The sequence below is a fragment of the Lathamus discolor genome, chromosome 3, assembly GCF_037157495.1.
Source record: "Lathamus discolor isolate bLatDis1 chromosome 3, bLatDis1.hap1, whole genome shotgun sequence".
Lineage (NCBI taxonomy): Eukaryota > Metazoa > Chordata > Aves > Psittaciformes > Psittacidae > Lathamus > Lathamus discolor.
The window spans coordinates 148,573,227-148,592,645 of NC_088886.1; the positions used below are offsets into that span (position 1 = coordinate 148,573,227).

The 19,419-nt window shown below is 49.8% G+C and overlaps 1 protein-coding gene across 4 annotated transcripts in view; it reads left to right on the forward strand.

Moving 5' to 3' along the window:
- The window catches only part of LHPP (phospholysine phosphohistidine inorganic pyrophosphate phosphatase), an 80,947-nt gene that overhangs the window by 52,250 nt on the left and 9,278 nt on the right, over positions 1–19,419 (forward strand). The window contains exons 7-8 of one of the 4 annotated variants that reach the window (XM_065672442.1): positions 400–495; positions 1,415–1,499. The exons of 2 other annotated variants lie outside the window; for them this stretch is intronic. In XM_065672442.1, the coding sequence (XP_065528514.1) occupies positions 400–495; positions 1,415–1,499 (181 nt within the window). The remainder of the gene's footprint in view (positions 1–399; positions 496–1,414; positions 1,500–19,419) is intronic. One more of the 4 variants, XM_065672443.1, reaches the window with a different exon arrangement.

Consider the following 19,419-nt stretch of genomic DNA (forward strand, 5'->3'; position numbering starts at 1 on the left):
ACTGGTTTCTCCTCCCTGAGAAAAAACCCAGTATCCCTCCTCAAAGGGATGGAATATGCTCCTTTTTCCATAGGAGGGCTGCATAATTCCCTGTAATTTCATTATCTCTGCGCACTCAGAAATCCACCACGTGGCTCTTCTGTCAGTGGCGAAGGTAAGAGACTGCACCAGCACGAATTGTCTTTAATAAGATTACACTGTGATAATAGGCTGTGAGGATAATGTAGCTGCTGATGATTTTGTTCTTTTTTGCTTCCACATAATCAAGGGCAATGCCCCTTAGAGCTGCCCACATGTGTAGTTGTGCAGTAGTAAGTATATATTCTATATAACAGCTTTACTATCCAAAGGGAATTTTTGTTTCTGTGGGCAATACTTCTTTGTTGTTGCCATTTTCAGGGCTCTGTGTGTGTGTCTGAGCACATGCAGGCGGATGGTCCAGTTCCTGCAAGACACCGGGGGTGTTTTCTGTGGGCAGAATCCAAGTGTTGAAAGGTAAAGCAGCCAACGAAGCTGTCTGGAAGGGGATCAGCCTCGTAATGCTTTAATCTGATTTGCAAAAAGAAAAGTAAAACCTGTAGATGATTTCTGCATGCGGATGCATCGCCCGACATCAGGCGTTCAAGTTAGGCTGGGCTCCCGCAGTGCCTCAGTTTCCTGCACAGTAAAGGAGATGAAGGAGTTGTTGGGACTTCTAAACCTGCCTCAGTGGGTGTCCCAGGTGGTTTACGTTGTACCCCGGGAGTGCTGAGGGATTCAGTTCCTGAATGTTTGTAAAGCTCTCAAAGGGGGAATGGCTTGAACCTGCCCGAGGGGAGACTGAGCTGAGCTCTTAGGCAGAAGCTCTTCCCTGTGAGGGTGCTGAGGCGCTGGCACAGGGTGCCCAGAGAAGCTGTGGCTGCCCCATCCCTGGCAGTGCTCAAGGCCAGGTTGGACACAGGGGCTTGGAGCAAGCTGCTCCAGTGGAAGGGTCCCTGCCCGTGGCAGGGACTGGAACTGGATGACTTGAAGAAGAATTGTATAACCCAGCGCTGGGAAACTCATCAGCTCCCTGAGCTCTGCCTGCACTGGGTCTCTCCCTGCTTTTCCAGCAGATGGGGAGGAGTAGCAGAGGTTTTCCAGCCGGATGAGGCAGTGGAATCGGGGGTCTGGAGAATGGGAAAGGGTCGTGTGAGTTTTCCTTTGTGGTGGCAAAGGCCTTTCCCTGCTGCTAACGGGGAGGATTTAGGAGTGAGTGCTTCAGCCTCGGCCATCAGCCCCCAGCTGAACCCATGGGTGAGGAGCTGGCTTTTCATTTGGGCCTCACAGGGCTCTATTCTGCAAGCTAAATAGAGCCCAGATGGCTTAGAAAGACCAAGAGGGCTCCAGCCTGGGCGCAGCTCTTGCCACGCATGTTCCCATGCTTTTCCAACAGGGGCTGCTCTGCCAAGTGTGATTTCAGAGGAAGCTTGGAAAGAAAGCCCAGCCCCGTCTGTCAGCCTTCCTTTAGAGAGCTTCTGGTGAGTTCATGATGGGCAGAACAGCTCAGAGAAAGGGATTTACAGAGCTCAGAGCTGGCCTTCTGCATGTGCTGCTTCCCGTCTTCCTAGGATGAGTCCTCTTCCTCCATGGGTGAGAATAAGAGGCTTTTTAGGGCGAAGAGGACAAAGAGGCAGAAGCTGGCTCTTCAGAGCCGTTGTGCTGTGGTTGGTTGGAGGTGGATCTGCGAGCATCTGTCGCCTGTAGCCTGGGGAGCTCAGTCCCAAAGAGCTCTGGTGCAGTGCAAGCTCAGTCTCTTCAGTGTGTTTGCATGCGTTGCTGTGCGCGGTGTGGGTGGCCGCCCCTTGCTCAAGGTGGATGTGCTTCAGCAGAGGAGCGGTTTGCACACAGGTGAATATTGAGTGCCTGTGGGTGCAGACCGTGCCAGCAGCGTGTTAAAGCGTTTCCTGGGCTGCGCTGGGAGCTGCAGGGCTGCAGGGTTTGCCTCCTCGGCACTAAAACTGCATTGGAGGAGTCAAACCTCATCTCCTGCTGTGGTGAGACCTCCGTGTCTGGCCACATCCTATAGAGCCAGGCTGAGAGAGCTGGGCTGGGGCAGCCTGGAGAAGAGAAGGCTCCTGAAGGGGAGACCTGAGAGCAGCTCCAGTGCCTAAAGGGGCTGCAGGAAACCTGGAGAGGGGCTTGGGACAAGGGCCTGTAGGGACAGGCCAAGGGGAATGGCTTGAACCTGCCCGAGGGGAGACTGAGATGGGCTCTTGGGCAGAAGCTCTTCCCTGTGAGGGTGCTGAGGCGCTGGCACAGGGTGCCCAGAGAAGCTGTGGCTGCCCCATCCCTGGCAGTGCTCAAGGCCAGGTTGGACACAGGGGCTTGGAGCAAGCTGCTCCAGTGGAAGGGGTCCCTGCCCGTGGCAGGGGTTGGAGCTGGAGGAGCTTTAAGGTCCCTTCCAACACAAACCAGGCTGGGGCTGTGTGATCCCTGCAGACCAGGGCAGTGTCTCTGCTCCGGGGCACTGCTCTGGTTGCCCTTGGAGCCCCCATGGGCTGGGGATGCGCTAGGGACCTGGGTGCTTCTTTGTGCTGTGTTTGAATGCCTGAATACCTCAAAGGTGGCTTTGCAGGTGTCCATCCCGCCTTCATCCTGACACCCGCTGCGTGCTGCAGGCAAGCATGCCTTGGCTCAGCGCAAACACCCCACCACTGCTCCATCCTTCTGTGAGCTGGAAAACTTCTAATTAAAGCCAGATTATTGGTCTTGGCCCTTCTTGTTAGTGTTTTGCTTTGGGGTTTTCTTTTTGTAAGTCCCTTCAAGATGTCTGGATAGATGATACTGAGCTTCATTTGTTTGTGATAGAGGAAACGTTTGCACACAGTGGCTAAATGTTGTTGGAAAAGAGCAAAATTACTGGCTGCTCACTTAATCCTGATTAAACTGGCAGCTGGGAGATACTGATCAGTGTGTTCACAGCAAACTATCCCTGTCTAATGCGCAGGGCAAACAAGCCTGAGCTGCAGTTCCCTTAACCCTTCCTATGTCAGTGGCCTTGTGCTCTGAACCGGAGCATCGCTTTTCCTGAGCAGTCACCCAGGTCTGGGATCCTTCTCCACTGGGGACCTTTGGTGGTCCCCACTCCCAGTTGCTGCTGCAGGGATGCTTAATCATAGATTCACTGAAACCCAGACTGGTTTGGGTTGGAAGGGACCTTAAAGCTCATCCGGTTCCAACCCCTGCCACGGGCAGGGACCCCTTCCACTGGAGCAGCTTGCTCCAAGCCCCTGTGTCCAACCTGGCCTTGAGCACTGCCAGGGATGGGGCAGCCACAGCTTCTCTGGGCACCCTGTGCCAGCGCCTCAGCACCCTCACATGGAAGAGCTTCTGCCTAAGAGCTCATCTCAATCTCTGAACGGTTGAAGTGGATTGGAGTGTTTCATATAACCCAAAAAAGCTGCCCTGAGAGAGTACCCAGAGGGTCAGCACAGTTCCTGTTGGAGGTTCCATAACCAGTACCGGGTCCTGCACAGAATTAACTCCTTGTGGTAGATTCTGGTGCTGATTCACCACTCAGTGCTCCTGGAAAAGGTCGCAGCCCTGCAGAGAAGGACTTGGGGGTGTTGGTTGATGAGAAAATGAACAAGAGCCGGCTGCAGTGTGCGCTCGCAGCCCAGAAACCAACCATATCCTGGGCTGCATCAAAAGGAGCGTGACCAGCAGGGCGAAGGAGGTGATCCTGCCCCTCTGCTCTGGAGCATTGTGTGCAGTTCTGGTGTCCTCAACATAAAAAGGACATGGAACTGAAGGAACAAGTCTAGAGGAGGCCACGAGGATGATCAGGGGACTGGAGCACCTCCCGTATGAAGACAGGCTGAGGAAGTTGGGGCTGTTCAGCCTGGAGAAGAGAAGGCTGCGTGGGGACCTCAGAGCAGCCTTCCAGTACCTGAAGGGGGCCTATAGGGATGCTGGGGAGGGACTCTTCATCAGGGACTGTAGTGACAGGACAAGGGGTAACGGGTTCAAACTGAAACAGGGGAAGTTTAGATTGGATCTAAGGAGGAAATTCTTTCCTGTGAGGGTGGTGAGGCACTGGAATGGGTTGCCCAGGGGGGTTGTGAGTGCTCCATCCCTGGCAGTGTTCAAGTCCAGGCTGGATGAAGCCTTGTGTGGGATGGTTTAGTGTGAGGTGTCCCTGCCCATGGCAGGGGGGTTGGAACTGGATGATCTTGAGGTCCTTTCCAACCCTAACTATTCTGTGATTCTATGATTCTATTTCTTGACTGTCAGATAACAAACTGTATTCCCATGGGACGAGTGGGAAGCATGGAAGGGAAGTGACCCCTCAATACCTCAGGCAGCATCATTGCCAAAACCAGCAGCTGTCTCTCCCCATTCCCTTGCATCCTTACCCTTGCCCTGCTTCTCCATCCTGGTGCTCTGCCCACCTCACGCTTGATGAGATAAAGGTTCCTCACCCTCCCAGGTATCCCAAAGAAAGATGTTTCTCCAGATGTTCCCCCCCCCAGCATGTGACAGTCTTGCAGCAGCATCCATTGTGTGCTATAAAGACAGGCGCTATTATAATCCCTGTCCTTGGACAAACAGGTTCAGGCTTCCTGTTTGCCTCCTTACCCTTATTCCACCAAATGCTCCTCTCTAGGTGCATCCACACAATAGCTGACTCTGAGCCCACACTTGTATCCTCCGTGCTCTGCTCCGGATGGTGGATTGCTGTTGGATGGCGTTCCTCCAGGATGCTGATGGTCCTTCCTGAAGCGTGCTGTCACTGACCACAGGGCCAGCTCCTCCTCCTCACATCCAAGTTTATGAGATACAAACTTGGATGTTCATGTCTTTGTCAGGGACTGTAGTGACAGGACAAGGGGTAACGGGTTCAAACTTAAACAGGGGAAGTTTAGATTGGATCTAAGGAGGAAATTCTTTCCTGTAAGGGTGGTGAGGCATTGGAATGGGTTGCCCAGGGAGGTTGTGAGTGCTCCATCCCTGGCAGTGTTCAAGGCCAGGTTGGATGAAGCCTTGTGTGGGATGGTTTAGTGTGAGGTGTCCCTGCCCATGGCAGGGGGGCTGGAACTGGATGATCTTGAGGTCCTTTCCAACCCTAACTATTCTATTCTATGATTCTATGATTCTATGTCCATGGCGAATGAAACCTATCTGCCGTAGGTGATGGAGTTGAGCGTTGAGCTGTTTGACAGCTGAGGAAGCTTAAATCAGGATGGAAACAGTGATGGAGTTGTGGCTGTATTGCAGGGTGCTGCTGTTCTCTTTTGCACATGGTAGAGAGCCTTGTCACCTCTCAAACTTGCAGTTCAGGTGTACACTCAGGCTGCGGTGCCCTTACTGTGCTCCATGGGGTTGGTGGCATCACTCGGTTCTCCTCTGGGTGTGTGTTTAACTCCCAGAAGCCACCCCTGTGTTGGCACACGTTCATCCTGCCTCTCCCCAGGGGCCTTGACTGCTGCGAGCGATACTTCAGCCTGTTTGTGTTTGAATGTTCTTCATTCCAGCCTGGGCACGCAGGGTTTCCTTTGCTGCTGCTCAGTCATGGAGCCCACTCAGAACTGACCGCAGCATTTCTTTGCATTGCAGGGTTCTTTCAAGTCCCAGGGAGATGCCAGGGTGAATAGTGGGAGTGCCTGTGGGCATCCAGAGTGCTTTCACGCCTCGTAATCTTCTTCACCTCTAAGAGATGAACAAAAGACTGCGTTTTTTCCATAACCCCTGCCAAATCTTGGTTCTTTCTTCCTCCTTATTGGTCCTATTGGCCTGAGCAGCCACCTCTTACTTCTTAGCCTGCCTTAGAAAAACCACCAGTTAGCAAAGCACCTTTACAGAATGACAGGATGGTTTGGGTTCAAAGGGACCGTAAAGCTCATCCAGCTTCAACCCCCTGCCATGGGCTCTTCTCTTGGGGTTACCTTGCCCCACACAGCTTCCCTGTGGGATACTCGGCCTTCTTCCTCTCCTCCGTGTTCTGGGGCAGGACAGGGATGGCAGACTTTGGAGCAGATGTTGGCCAGGTGGACATGGTTGGGATGGACTGGAGTTTTGCAGAGTGATAGGGAAAGATCACGAGTTCTCTCCATCAGGGATCCTTTACTCTTGCTCTCCACCCGCGCCAAGAGGGGAGAGAGGTTTGACCACAGAAGACAATCTAAGGCATGGGGATGGAGCAGTCTCCTCCCCTGTGTTGCCTCTCAAAGTAGAGAGTGTATTTACAAGCACAAGCAAGACTTTGATTACTGTGCCCTAAGTATCAACATAGTCATATCCACGCTGTAGGCACATGGGCGATTCAGGCATCACAGGCACTGAACTCATGACGCGTTCTCCGATGTGTCATGGGTTCAAATCTGCTCAAATCTGCTTCCCTGTGGTGCTTGTAAACATGTTTGGTTACATTAGTTTTCTGTACGTGTATGTGATTTAGATAAACCATAGAATCATGGAATGGTTTGGGTTGGAAAGGACCTCAAGATCATCCAGTTCCAACCCCCCTGCCATGGGCAGAGACACCTCACACTAAACCATCCCACACAAGGCTTCATCCAACCTGGCCTTGAACACCGCCAGGGATGGAGCACTCACAACCTCCCTGGGCAACCCATTCCAGTGCCTCACCACCCTAACAGGAAAGAATTTCCTCCTTAGATCCAATCTAAACTTCCCCTGTTTCAGTTTGAACCCGTTACCCCTTGTCCTGTCACTACAGTCCCTGATGAAGAGTCCCTCCCCAGCATCCCTATAGGCCCCCTTCAGGTACTGGAAGGCTGCTCTGAGGTCCCCACGCAGCCTTCTCTTCTCCAGGCTGAACAGCCCCAACTTCCTCAGCCTGTCTTCATACGGGAGGTGCTCCAGGCCCTGAGCATCCTCGTGGCCTCCTCTTGTTCCAGCAGTTCCATGTCCTTTTTATGTTGAGGATACCAGAACTGCACACAATGCTCCAGGTGAGGTCTCACAAGAGCAGAGGGTTGGAAAGGACCTTAAGATCATCCAGTTCCAACCCCCCTGCCATGGGCAGGGATGCTTCGCCCTAAGTAAATGATTATGGGTGTCAGTGGGCAGATTGGTGATTGTTTTAACATCTGGGACAAAGAGAAGTGCTCCTTTCTTATTATTCCTAGAGACATGGAGCAGAAGACACTGTTTAGTTACTATCCATGCAGCCTTTAGGAGAGACCCTGATTCCAGCTTATCTCTGGAAAAATCTGATGGAGTCACAGTGCGGATTCATTGACAGTGAATGAGATCTAAGACTGTGGAAGGTGTTGGGTGAATTATCTATTGGGCAGGATAGCGGTTTTGAGGGAAAATAAAGTGGTTCCTGCGATTCCTGAGGTCAGGATGCGTGTTTTACTCCTCTGCAACACAACTGACACCACTGATCTCTCCCCTGCCTCGGGCAGGACGTGTTTCATGGCCACTAAGTGGAAGCAGCTCAGTCTTTCACGTTCTATAGTGCGCTTGTTCCCCCTTCTTCGTCTCACAGCCTTGGTATCACTGATAGGATGACAGAACGTGTTCAGTGCTCAGAACTGTTATAAATGTAGCTCAGATGGTGCTGATGGGGGATGACATATTCTCCTGAATAATTTATTTTAACAGGAAGGATTTGTGATGCTGAAGTGTTAGGGGAACTCTTCCCTTTAACTCTTTATGGGGCGGCTGCTTGTTGGGATTCATTTGTTTGGGCAAGGAGAGGCTTGGCCTGTTGGAGCATGGGTTGGACATCTCTTGTCAGCCAAAGCCACCACCTCCTTCAGGGACTCTCAAAGCGTTGGTCATGGTCCTTTGGAGGCTGGAGGAAGGGGATTCCCACGAGGACTCCATAGGGAAGTATTGAAGGAGCAGTCACTGACAGTTTGATTTGCCCTGCCTTAGGAACAGCGAGCTTTTTCCAGGGTGGAGGATTGAAATGGGCTGTAAGCAAGTTTGCTGATGACACAAAACTGGGAGGAGTGGCTGACACACCAGAGGACTGTGCTGCCATTCAGCGAGACCTGGACAGGCTGGAGAGTTGGGCGGGGAGAAACTTGATGAAATTTAACAAGGGCAAGTGTAGAGTCTTGCATCTGGGGAAGAACAACCCCATGTACCAGTACAGGTTGGGGGTTGACCTGCTGGAAAATAGTGAAGGGGAAAGGGACCTGGGGGTCCTGGTGGATAGGAGGATGACCATGAGCCAGCAATGTGCTCTTGTGGCCAAGAAGGCAAATGGCATCTTAGGGTGCATTAGAAAGGGAGTGGTTAGTAGGTCAAGAGAGGTTCTCCTCCCCCTCTACTCAGCCTTGGTGAGGCCGCATCTGGAATATTGTGTCCAGTTCTGGGCCCCTCAATTCAAGAAGGACAGGGAATTGCTTGAAGGAGTCCAGCGCAGAGCCACAAAGATGATTAAGGGAGTGGAACATCTCCCTTATGAGGAGAGGCTGAGGGAGCTGGGTCTCTTTAGCTTGGAGAAGAGGAGACTGAGGGGTGACCTCATCAATGTTTACAAATATGTAAAGGGTAGGTGTCAGGATGATGGAGCTAGGCTTTTTTCAGTGATATCCAGTGATAGGACAAGGGGCAATGGGTGTAAACTGGAGCATAGGAAGTTCCACGTTAACATCAGGAAGAACTTCTTTACTGTAAGAGTGACAGAGCACTGGAACAGGTTGCCCAGGGGGGTTGTGGAGTCTCCTACACTGGAGATATTCAAGGCCCGCCTGGACAAGTTCCTGTGTGATGTACTGTAGGTTACCCTGCTCTTGCAGGGGGGTTGGACTAGATGATCTTTTTAGGTCCCTTCCAACCCTTGGGATTCTGTGATTCTGTGATTCTGTGAAGGCACGGTTGGATACCTTTAATTCCTGGCAGCAGCTCAGTTCCTTGGAGGCAGCGACTGTAAGTACTTGCTCTCAGGAGCAGCTACTCCCATTCCCCTGTCCAGGGGGAACAAACCGATTTGATGCTGATCCAGGGGTTTGGACAGGAGTAAGCGAACCAGATGGAAGGAGAGTGGTTTGTGATCGTAATCCTGACACTTCAGACATCTCTAAAGCATGTTGGAACCTAGAGAGTACGTCCAAAGGATGTCTAGGTGGGAAAAGGGGTCCTGAAGTATGCTTAGGTGATGCTCAGAGAGTGCTTTTGTCAGCACACTGTACTGGGGAGAGGAAAGACAGAAAATCCTCTATTTCTGGTTTACAGATGAGGCCCTGCAATGTGAAAGGTGAAGCTCTGATGTTCTTGAAGTCGATGCCAAAACCCACTCATGCCTGCCAGCTGGCCAGGACATCATCCTGAACAGTTTGTGACTCCCGCAACCCCTGCTTTAGGGCTTGGCCACAGATTCATCCATCACTTGAATCTTATCCGTGTCAATCTTGAAGGGACTGGAAACACCCCCCTCCTTTATCTGGCTTTTCCATAATGAAGTATCAAAGTGTTCATACAGAGGAGCCAAGTACTGTTATTCTTGTGTTTCAAATGGAGAACCAGTTCATGGAAGGCGAAGTGATGTGCCCGTGGCAGAGGCAAGAGTGGGTTTTCCGTGTCCTCCATTATCCTCTCTCATAAACCCAAATAGCAATAAAATGAAACAGAGGTTCATAGCAGGGAAAATGAGGTTTTAGATCAACCATGGACTCACTGTGGCTCAGTGCAAACTTAGTGACCTCAGCATAGTTTTGTATAGCTAAATTCCAAGGAATAATTAGATCCCTCTTAATTACTGAGACAGGAACTGGTAGGAGAGAAGATCCAGAGTCTTTAGGTCAGATTCACCTTAATCCATCACCAGGCCTAGCAAAAATTTGTCTTCTGAATAAATGCACCCTATAAATTAGGCCCATAAATAGTTCCTATTGAAGCAAGCTGTCTTCCTGCTTTATGCATGATTTTAAAGGAAGATAATGGCATATGAATAGAAGAACAGGAATTTCCTTCATCAACAGAGAAACAGACATTCAGAATGAGTAGCATAAATTCTAATGCATGTATATGTGTGTGTATCTGTGTTTTGGGGATGGTGCTGACATCTGCATGGGACACATTAGACAAAGGCTGACTTTTCGATACCTGTTGGAGACCGACACTGCTCTCCAACCTGGGGACAGTTCTTCTCCATTCCAGTTTCTTTGTGCATTAACAATTACTCTCAAATGCTTAAAACTCAATAGCAGTTGCCAAAACCTGCGTTGCCTCCCAAGGAAATGCTCTTAATTTCTTTGGGATTAGGTTCCAAATGTGTGGCTAAGCTCAGCTCAATGATAGCTGAGGCTTGGGGTTAGGCAGATTGTGAGTCCACGCACAGATTTAGTGCCTGGAACATGCACACAGCTGTGACCATGCTGGGGATGGGGCTGTGGACATGTAACGATATTAGTGTTAGAGGAGATTAATCTTTTCCACATTTCCTGCTGTGGTTGGAGGTGATTTTCACATTGGTTTGCTCTTGGCTGTCCCAGTGCACTGAGTCCTGCTGCCATGGGAGCCTCCTCCTTGCAGTGATTTCACAGCCTTGCGTATGATGCACACATGAAAAATGTTGGTTGAGTAAGAGGTTTCTTGGTTCCGACCAGAAAAGAAATACATAAAGTCACTAGAAAGTGGCTTTTATGCAGAAAGGCTCATATATACCATAAAAGCAACCAGAACAGTCTCTGAATGAGATATAAAGAGACTTGCTGTGTGCAGAAGTAAGCTAAAACCGGATATTCCTCTTTGATTTTAGGACTTTATGTTTTAATACCTCTGAAATACAAGTGCCTTTATGCACCTCACTGGCTCTGCCACCTTCCCGCTCCCTTTTGTACGACACAATGTGCAGTCTTGGGGTCCCATAAAGTTGTCAGAGGATGCTGCTTGCAGCCCTGTCCCTGCAGCAGCGATTAAAACATAGCACAGGCTCGGAGAGCGAGGGAGAATCATAGACTCAGCTGGGTTGGAGAAGGATATTGCATTGCTGCAAAACTGCAAGGAGAGGGTTATAAAATTATCATGCCTGTAAATTCCAGATGTGAACCATATGACGGCAAAGCCCTTCTCTCTGTCCTTGCTGAAGTGGGCTCCCTCCTAAGCCTCCCCAGCATCTGTCTGCTCTGAAAGCTCAGTTTTCCCTGTGCTCAGTCACGTGCACAGCGCACACCTTGTGCTGGGACTGAAAGGTCTATTGAAACAACCGCAGCATTATGCAAGTGATGAAGTGTTTGCTTAGGATCAGGTGTCGTGGTTAATAAAAGCATTAAAAAGTGTCTCTGGCCACTGTCACAATGACCTTCCAGTTCCTCTGTTAATACGGATGTTCATCTGGTTGGAGTGGCTTTTGTCCTATTCCCTGGGCACAAAAGAAAGAGGAAAACTGGCCTTTAAAGGATGGAAAGTTATGCAGCAGTGCTAAATATATCAGTGTTGTTGGACCTGCACTTACCAGCATACGCTGTTCCAGCAGCGCTTCCAGCACAAATGCAACAGAGGCGAGTCTGCTTGGGAGCACTTGGTGGGGTTTGTTGGGAAGTAGGGAGTTATATCCACATGGAAGGGCGGTGGCTTTGGGAAAGCTGGAGCACGGGGCTCCTGCCTCTCCACTGCCGGATCCATGTGAGGCGTTGGGATGTGCGTCCTCTTCCCGGGAGCGCTCAAGTTACACACGCCTTGAGCTTTGCCATAGTAGCAGAGGAAGGGAGAGTACAAAGGTTATGGAAAACAAAACATTAATTCTCCCGACCAGCTGCGTTACAGCAAAGCGCAGCTTATTTATACCCAGGGCAGGCTGTTCGCAAACCAGGTCTGCTCTCCAGCAATGCGTTCAATGACAGCTATTAAATGATTCCACGATGGCCTCATCGTTACCATCTGATAAAAACCAGTGCTCCCTCCAATGACCAGGGCTCCTCAATCACAGCTCTTTATGCCTGGGGAAGGAGGAATGGGGGAAACAAAGCCTTCAGCAGCGTCGGTCGTATTCTGCAGACGTCTCTGTGGGCGCATTGTGCGGGGAGGATTGATCGCTCGCTCAGAGCTCAGAGTCTTGCAGCTTTTAATTAGGGAGATGGGCTGGTGTTGTGAATAGCCCTTTGGTTATATGGGATACCTTTCCATGGAGAAATAAATACCCCGATGTCACTTCCATCCACCAGCATAAATCACAGCTGAGGTGGGCGATGCTCCCTGGGGAGGCTGGACCCCAGCCCATGGTGCATTGAGGAAGCTGGGGAGCTCCAGCACATCCACTCATGGGCCCTGTGTGTCTCCCATGCTTGCAAAACCAGGATGCATTTCCTATTTGTGTAAGTGAATTCAAGCCAAAGGGATGGAACCTGATGCAGTGTGGCATCCATGAGGCTCCCTGGCCCACTGGGGCTTTGCAGTGACTCCAAAGGCTTATCCCATAGGAGGGCACGTGCACGGCAAGGGGGGGTGCATAGATCAATCTCCTGCCCTCTGGATTGCTGCCAGCTTTCCAAGCAGGCAATGCTTGGAACTGATGGCTGCACAGAGCCCTGTGAGGGCTGCTTTGTCAAGGGCATACCCGAGCACTGAAACCACAGGGACAGCTAATTTATGTGAGAAGGTTTCCAGTGAATCAATGGGGAGGGCACTGCTGCCCAGGGGCTTGCTCCTCTCAAAGTGTTTAATTGCTAATCAGAGGCTGGCTTCAGCTGCTCCCATTCTCTGGCACTTTCTGTCTGTCAATAGAAGTGGAGAGGCTCATGCTTTATAACCGAGATGTTTATCTCACCCCCATGTGGGAAGCGCTAAGAGGCTGCTGGTTTGTACTGCAGGGCTTTGATGAGGGAAACAGTTGCTGTTACTTCAGTTTCAGCCAGATTTTCGGACTAGGAGCTGGGAGGAGGATGCCTTAATTAATCCTTTGGGAAAGTGGTTGGGATTCGGGCTTGGTTTGGGTTTGTAGCTAAAGAGCATCTCCCAGATTGAGAGCAGTGAAGCTCAGGTCCAAATGTTGCCTTTGCCTTTCTGCGGCTCTTCAATGGGCAATATTCCTTCCTCCTTCGGGCAGCCTGCTCCATTATCCCCAGTGAAGTTGCTGCTGCCAGACTCTGAAGCTTGTCAGTCTACCAACACTTGTGGGCTAGCTTAAGTAGTGTTTTATTCCTCTAATGAAGTAATACATGGTAATGGCTGCTGGGTAGCTAGTCTAAATGTCTCAAGAGATTGTAGTCAACTGGAAAGAGAAGGTCTCTGTACAGATATTGGCTGCTTTTGGCAGGGGCTATTAAGTATGGGTTAGGAAGGTATCAAACATTCTTTTTTCTACCTGTTTTTAATCATGTTGAATGACAGCATGGGTTAGAATTGACTTGTCTTCATAAGCAAATAGTTTTCAGTAGAGCATGATTTCACCATAGCGTTTACTATGATCGGCTGATGCTTACCTGAGAACCCCAGTTTATCTGCATAAATGCTACTTAAACATTTTTTCAGGCCCTTTTTTATATTATGTGGATTCTTGGAATTTCCAGAGCTTCTGTATTCTCTGAGTGGTGTTTGTTGGCTTAGCTGCGAAAGCACAAAGAGGCTTTGTCTGGAGTCAGCACGCTGGCATGTGAAAGACTGCCATGGGATGCAAGCTACCATTAGCCATAGAGGCTAATGAGTTAAAATCAGATTACAGTGATGCAGGCAGAGTTAGCTTCAGAAGCTGTAAGAGGTCATAGGCTGAATGGAAAGCTTTACTGAAGCCCTTAGTCCTACAAGATAAATGTGTTCCAGCAAACCCAGCTGGAGCATCACTAACACATCACTTCTAAAGCTGGACAAGTAACTTCCAGTGTTAGGAAATACATTGAAGACCCTGGAACCAGGACTTGGGCAGATGCTGCTGAAAGTCAAGGTGTGTGGATTGCCTCTAGAAATGGTTGTTTGGAGGAGAAGGTAGGGAGGTTATTCACAGGAGAAAATACTTGGTGGATGGCAGCCAGGTTATGTGTTACTTCCCATGGGTCCCATCAGGTGGGAAACAGCAAATGCCTGCCCCAGTGTCCTCGCCAGTGGTGTTTCAGGAGCTTGTCTCATCTGGCTTAATATTAGTGAATAATCAAGTATAGGAAACTACCAACCAAATCATATCAGAGTCCATAGCAAAAGCAGGGCTCTGAGTACAGGTGTGTGGCAAACACGCACCCACGGAGCACACAAGAGCGGCCGATGGAGAAGTGTCAAGAGAGTATCACTAAAAGCAACGTACTTGTGGAAGCCTGAAGTCCACATCAGCCTAGAGTTGGTTTTAGTGATGTTGAATCACGAAAATGCCCTATTCCTGGCATTCTAAATTGGGCAAAAAGGAGAAGTGTAAAAAGGGGGTTTGGTAGGAGAAGAATGAAGGCTGATGAAGCACAGGGAAATATTCCTACACCAGAATACCCAAAGTAACCCAGAGACCTCCTAAGTGCTGGAGAGAACCCAGCCTATCCTGCTGACTTCAGAGGGCTATTTTAAGACATAGATGGTTTTACTTTGGTTTTACCCCAGCGCTGTAGATCTCTATAAGGGAAGGCTGGAAAATGACTTCTTGAAGCGCACCCAAAGCGAAGGCTCATGCGAGTGGCAGGATGGAGGGTTTGCACAGCCTGCGGGTCTTAGCCTCCTCTTTGGAACCTGAGTCAATATTTCATTAGGTTGTGCAGCAGGAGGAGGCCTGAGGAGCTTTGTTCTCAGTGCTTTTTCTTCCTGATGGGATTCTTCAGCCTTGGTTGGAGTCAGGGCTCCTGCTCGGGATTTGACTGTAAGAGGATTTCACACTTGACTTTGCAGAGCAGAAAAGCTGTAGTTGGACACTACAGGGCATCTTTAACCTGTACTAGCTTAAATACCGATACATGCACCCATAAAAGCTGCAGAGTATTGCCTATGTAGAGAGCTGCTCAAACAGTTTATACTAAACATGTGTGACACACTTAAACTTTCATTGCTTTCTCAAGACATGCCCATTTGTATGGACTTGGGACAACTCCAGGCTGCCCGGCTGTTTCCATCCAGCGTGAATGTATGGAATGGGAGTAAGGTGCATAAACAGGTCTGGAGGAAGGTTTTCCATTAGCTGCAGGTAGTAATTTATGGTGGGAAAGCAACAGGCAATTAAACCCCTTACATTGCTGGGCATTAATGTATGGTGCTGTAAGTTAGAACATTTCCTTTAATGTTTTACTTAATGAAGATGAAGCCTCCCTCTTTATGGTCTTAAGCCCTTTCCACACAAGGGCTTGTTTCAGAAATGTCTGTATTATACATACCCACATAGCACACACACCCCAAGCTTACATTTCGAGCTAGTGCTTCATTGCAGACTGGGGAAAAGCCATCAGAAAGCATTGATTCGCCCTCCACAGATTGCTCTGCGCGGTCTTGAACGCAGTTTGGAAGGGATTGGCCTTGTCTGGCTGTTTTTAACTTCAGAGGCAGATCTCCACCCTAAGATGCCTTGCAAGAAGTTAGCAATCTGTGCAGGGGATAGAGTCTTCTTGGCTGTTCCACCTCCAGTACAAAGTGATCCTTTGAAGCGTTTTAAATACTAGATTTTCCCAAAGGTATCGAGCACGCTATGTAAATAAACTTCATTTCAAGCCAGGCTGGGTTACAGAAGCTGCCAGTCCACAGCTAAAACCAGTATGATGGGCCTTCCGTTCTGTAAAGGATTTCACTCTGCACTTGAAGTAAAGGGAGGAAACCAGCCTCAACAGAAATACTCAGATAAAAGCAAATACTTTGGATGCCAAGAAGGTAAAGCAGTCTCCATGCTGCTGTTCTTGTTTATTTGTGCTTTGTTCTCCTCTGTTCTAAAACTTGAAGCCTTTATTATTGATTTAGTGTGTAAGAAATGTACCAAGTTCAGTCAGATCCTAGTCAATACTGAGTACCATCCCTAAGCAGAGGAAACTGAGCTGCTGCTATAGCCTTACTGATGCTTTGAGGCCATCATTAGAATGGCAGACTTTCAGATTTCCCTTGGGAGAGGTCACATACCTGCAATGGAAAGCTCCTGCACTGTGTGCTGCACTGGAGGTGGGGATGGAATTCCCGGTGTGCCCCCCTTTCATCCACAGCTCTTCTGGGTACCTTGCACAACCTCATCATTGGTTTTTAGGTCTTGAAGCCTGTGAAGAACTGGTTCAGAAACCATCTTAACCTTACAAGGATGAATGTGGCAGGGTCTGAAACCAAAGTGACGGCAGTGGTGGTGCCTGGTGCCATTGCTCTGAGCAGGGTAGGTGTGGTACAAAACAAGTAATGATGGAGTCCTGATGATCTTGTGGTTTCAGGCTGTGACAGCCAGCAACAAACTGCCATGGGAAGTCTCTAGTCAGTCCCACTCAACCTAGTGTGAAGAAACCATTTGGAGGTGGCCATGGCATTTATTAGACATCATATTTATGAAAGTGGTGGATGGGGACCAATGGAGAGGATGGTGCTGGAGGCTCTGCAAGTTTAGCACAGGGTGCAGACCTCGCCTGTGCAGAGCTGATGGGCTGCAACACCCGGAGCTGAAAGCAAGTGTCCCAGGCTGGGAAGGTTGGGGCCTGGAGAAGAGAAGGCTGAGTAGAGACCTCAGAGCAGCCTTCCAGTACCTGAAGGGGGCTACAAGGATGCTGGAGAAAGACTCTTCATTAGGGACTGTAGTGATAGGACAAGGGGTAACGGGTTCAAACTGAAACAGGGCAAGTTCAGGTTAAATATAAGGAAGAAGCTCTTTACTGTGAGGGTGGTGAGGCGCTGGCACAGGGTGCCCAGAGCAGTGGTAAATGCTCCATCCCTGGCAGCGTTCAGGTCCACATTGGACAGAGCCTTGGGCAACCTGGTCTAGTGTGAGGCATCCCTGCCCATGGCAGGGGGGTTGGAACTGGATGATCTTGAGGTCCTTTCCAACCCAAACCATTCTGTGATCCTATGAATGCTTTACTGCTCCAACCCAAGTATTCAGCCCTCAGTGACATGGCTTAGTGGTGGCCTTGTCAGTGCTGGGGGAATGGTTGGACTTGATGATCTTAAAGGTCTTTTCCAACCTGGTTGATTCTATGATTCAGTTGTTTCAGATTTGGGATTGTTCATTTGGCCACGCAGAGCAAGATCCCCATTGCCTTGACTGGCATTAGGTATTTGACAAAACTCTTGGAAGGCTTCAGCAAGACCAGGGGTTTGTGCTGACTCTGCACTAAGCCTGTGCTGTAGCCCACAAGCTGGACACACCAGCAGCCTTCATCTGAGGAGCTGTAACTCAGAGCTGGAAGGAAGTGGGTATAAACCTCGGGCTGTTCTCCCGGTGCAAGCAGAGGGCTGAGTGCCAGGATCACTGGGGATTTAATCCTTGCACTAACAATGTTAGCTTAGCATGCTTTCCATAATCCATTCTTAAGCACAAACATCGATGTGGTTTGACACCTTGGAAAGTGTGCTAGCTGGCTTTCCCCAGCCCACTGCTCCCTCCCATGTCCTGCCTGATGCAAGGACCATGAGGAAGAGAGCCAGGAGGAGAAGGAAGACCCCATGGCCATCCCTGCTGCCCCTGCATGGCTACACTAAGTGTGTTTCCAGGCCAGTGGTGCTGCATGTTTCCTGCTATGCTTCCAAAGAGCTTGAGATACTTGGCTGAAGCATGTTGCATATATGCAGTATGTCATCATTCTTTGAACAGCTTCCCATCTTTGTGGATGGAATTGACAGAGGGCATCCTGCATTTCTCTAAGGGAGGCATCAGTCTAAGATCTCCATTACCAGTTGAAAAAGAAAAGGGATTCAGTGTGGACTTCCTATTGCTGGTCCATACAGAACTGTGCTGTTTCCTATTGGATTTAGGAGCTTTGCTCCCCAACAGCCCCATAGAGCCCCATAGAGTAGCTCGGAGGCTGCAGGCACATGGCACAAGGTTTTACTTCGTTACTTGCTCAGCTGCCAGGGAGGCCTGGTTTTCTCATCACTAAAACAAAGCAAAAAGCAAAGCTGCTGATCAGCTCCGTCACTTTGAGCAGCTGAAGCAGGCTCTGAAAAATAAACAGCTCTGGGAGATGCTACCTTAGATGTCAGACGCCAGAGGACCAGGAGCTGCTGTCTGGGTGATGTGCACGGAGCTGTTTTCCCGGCTCATGCAGTCCCCTGTCACTGGCAGAGGCTGGAAAGAGTGCAGAATAATTCATGGAAATGTGTTATTTAAAAGCTTTGTGTTACAGCTCCTCAGAGGAAGGTTGCTGCTGTGCCCAGAGAAGCTGTGGCTGCCCCATCCCTGGCAGTGCTCAAGGCCAGGTTGGACACAGGGGCTTGGAGCAAGCTGCTCCAATGGAAGGGGTCCCTGCCCATGGCAGGGGTTGGAGCTGGATGAGCTTTAAGGTCCCTTCCAACCCAAACCAGGCTGGGATTCTATGATCTCTTGGCACTGTGGACATGAAAGCGCAGGTAGGCAGATTATGAAGATCTCATTTACAGAGTGGCTTAAGCAAATGAGCCTTAATTTGGAATAGCTGTAGCAAAGCTTCTGCTTTGGAAGGGGCAGAAGTTCCTGAGGAGCACATCCAAGTTATTTGGGTGGGCTCTGCGTGCTCAGGTGGCTCTGAGCCCTTTCAGAAGGCGTAAGTAATGCACTGACTCCAGGATTAGGCTGACCTCTTGCGTGCTAGTCCAACTATGTATTTCCTTTCATTGTATCAGTTAATAGCATGAGCGTGTTTAGAAATAGGTGGGTTCCTGACACCCTTGAGCATAGTAAGGTTGGGTGTAATAATCCTACCTCACCTGGAGCATTGTGTGCAGTTCTGGTGTCGTCAACATAAAAAGGACATGGAACTGCTGGAACAAGTCCAGAGGAGGCCACGAGGATGATCAGGGGCTGGAGCACCTCCCGTATGAAGACAGGCTGAGGAAGTTGGGGCTGTTCAGCCTGGAGAAGAGAAGGCTGCGTGGAGACCTCAGAGCAGCCTTCCAGTACCTGAAGGGGGCCTATAGGGATGCTGGGGAGGGACTCTTCATTAGGGACTGTAGTGACAGGACAAGGGGTAATGGGTTCAAACTGAAACAGGGGAAGTTTAGATTGGATATAAGGAGGAAGCTCTTTACTGTAAGGATGGTGAAGCACTGGAATGGGTTGCCCAGGGAGGTTGTGAGTGCTCCATCCCTGGCAGTGTTCAAGGCCAAGTTGGATGAAGCCTTGTGTGGGATGGTTTAGTGTGAGGTGTCCCTGCCTGTGGCAGGGGGGTTGGAACTGGATGATCTTGAGGTCCTTTCCAACCCAAACTGTTCTATGATTCTATCTGCTCTGGGAGTAGAAATCAGGCAGAGACCCCAAGGAGACATCCTGCTGTGCTGGGGTTGTTTGTGATCCTCTCATTTCCTCATCCAGGCTGAGTACCTTTGCAGCCAAAGATGCAGAACGTGCCTTAATCTTCCAGTGGAGGTGTTCTTTTGGCTTCCCACATGAGGAAGGCTTGGGAGCAGGGAGGTACCGGT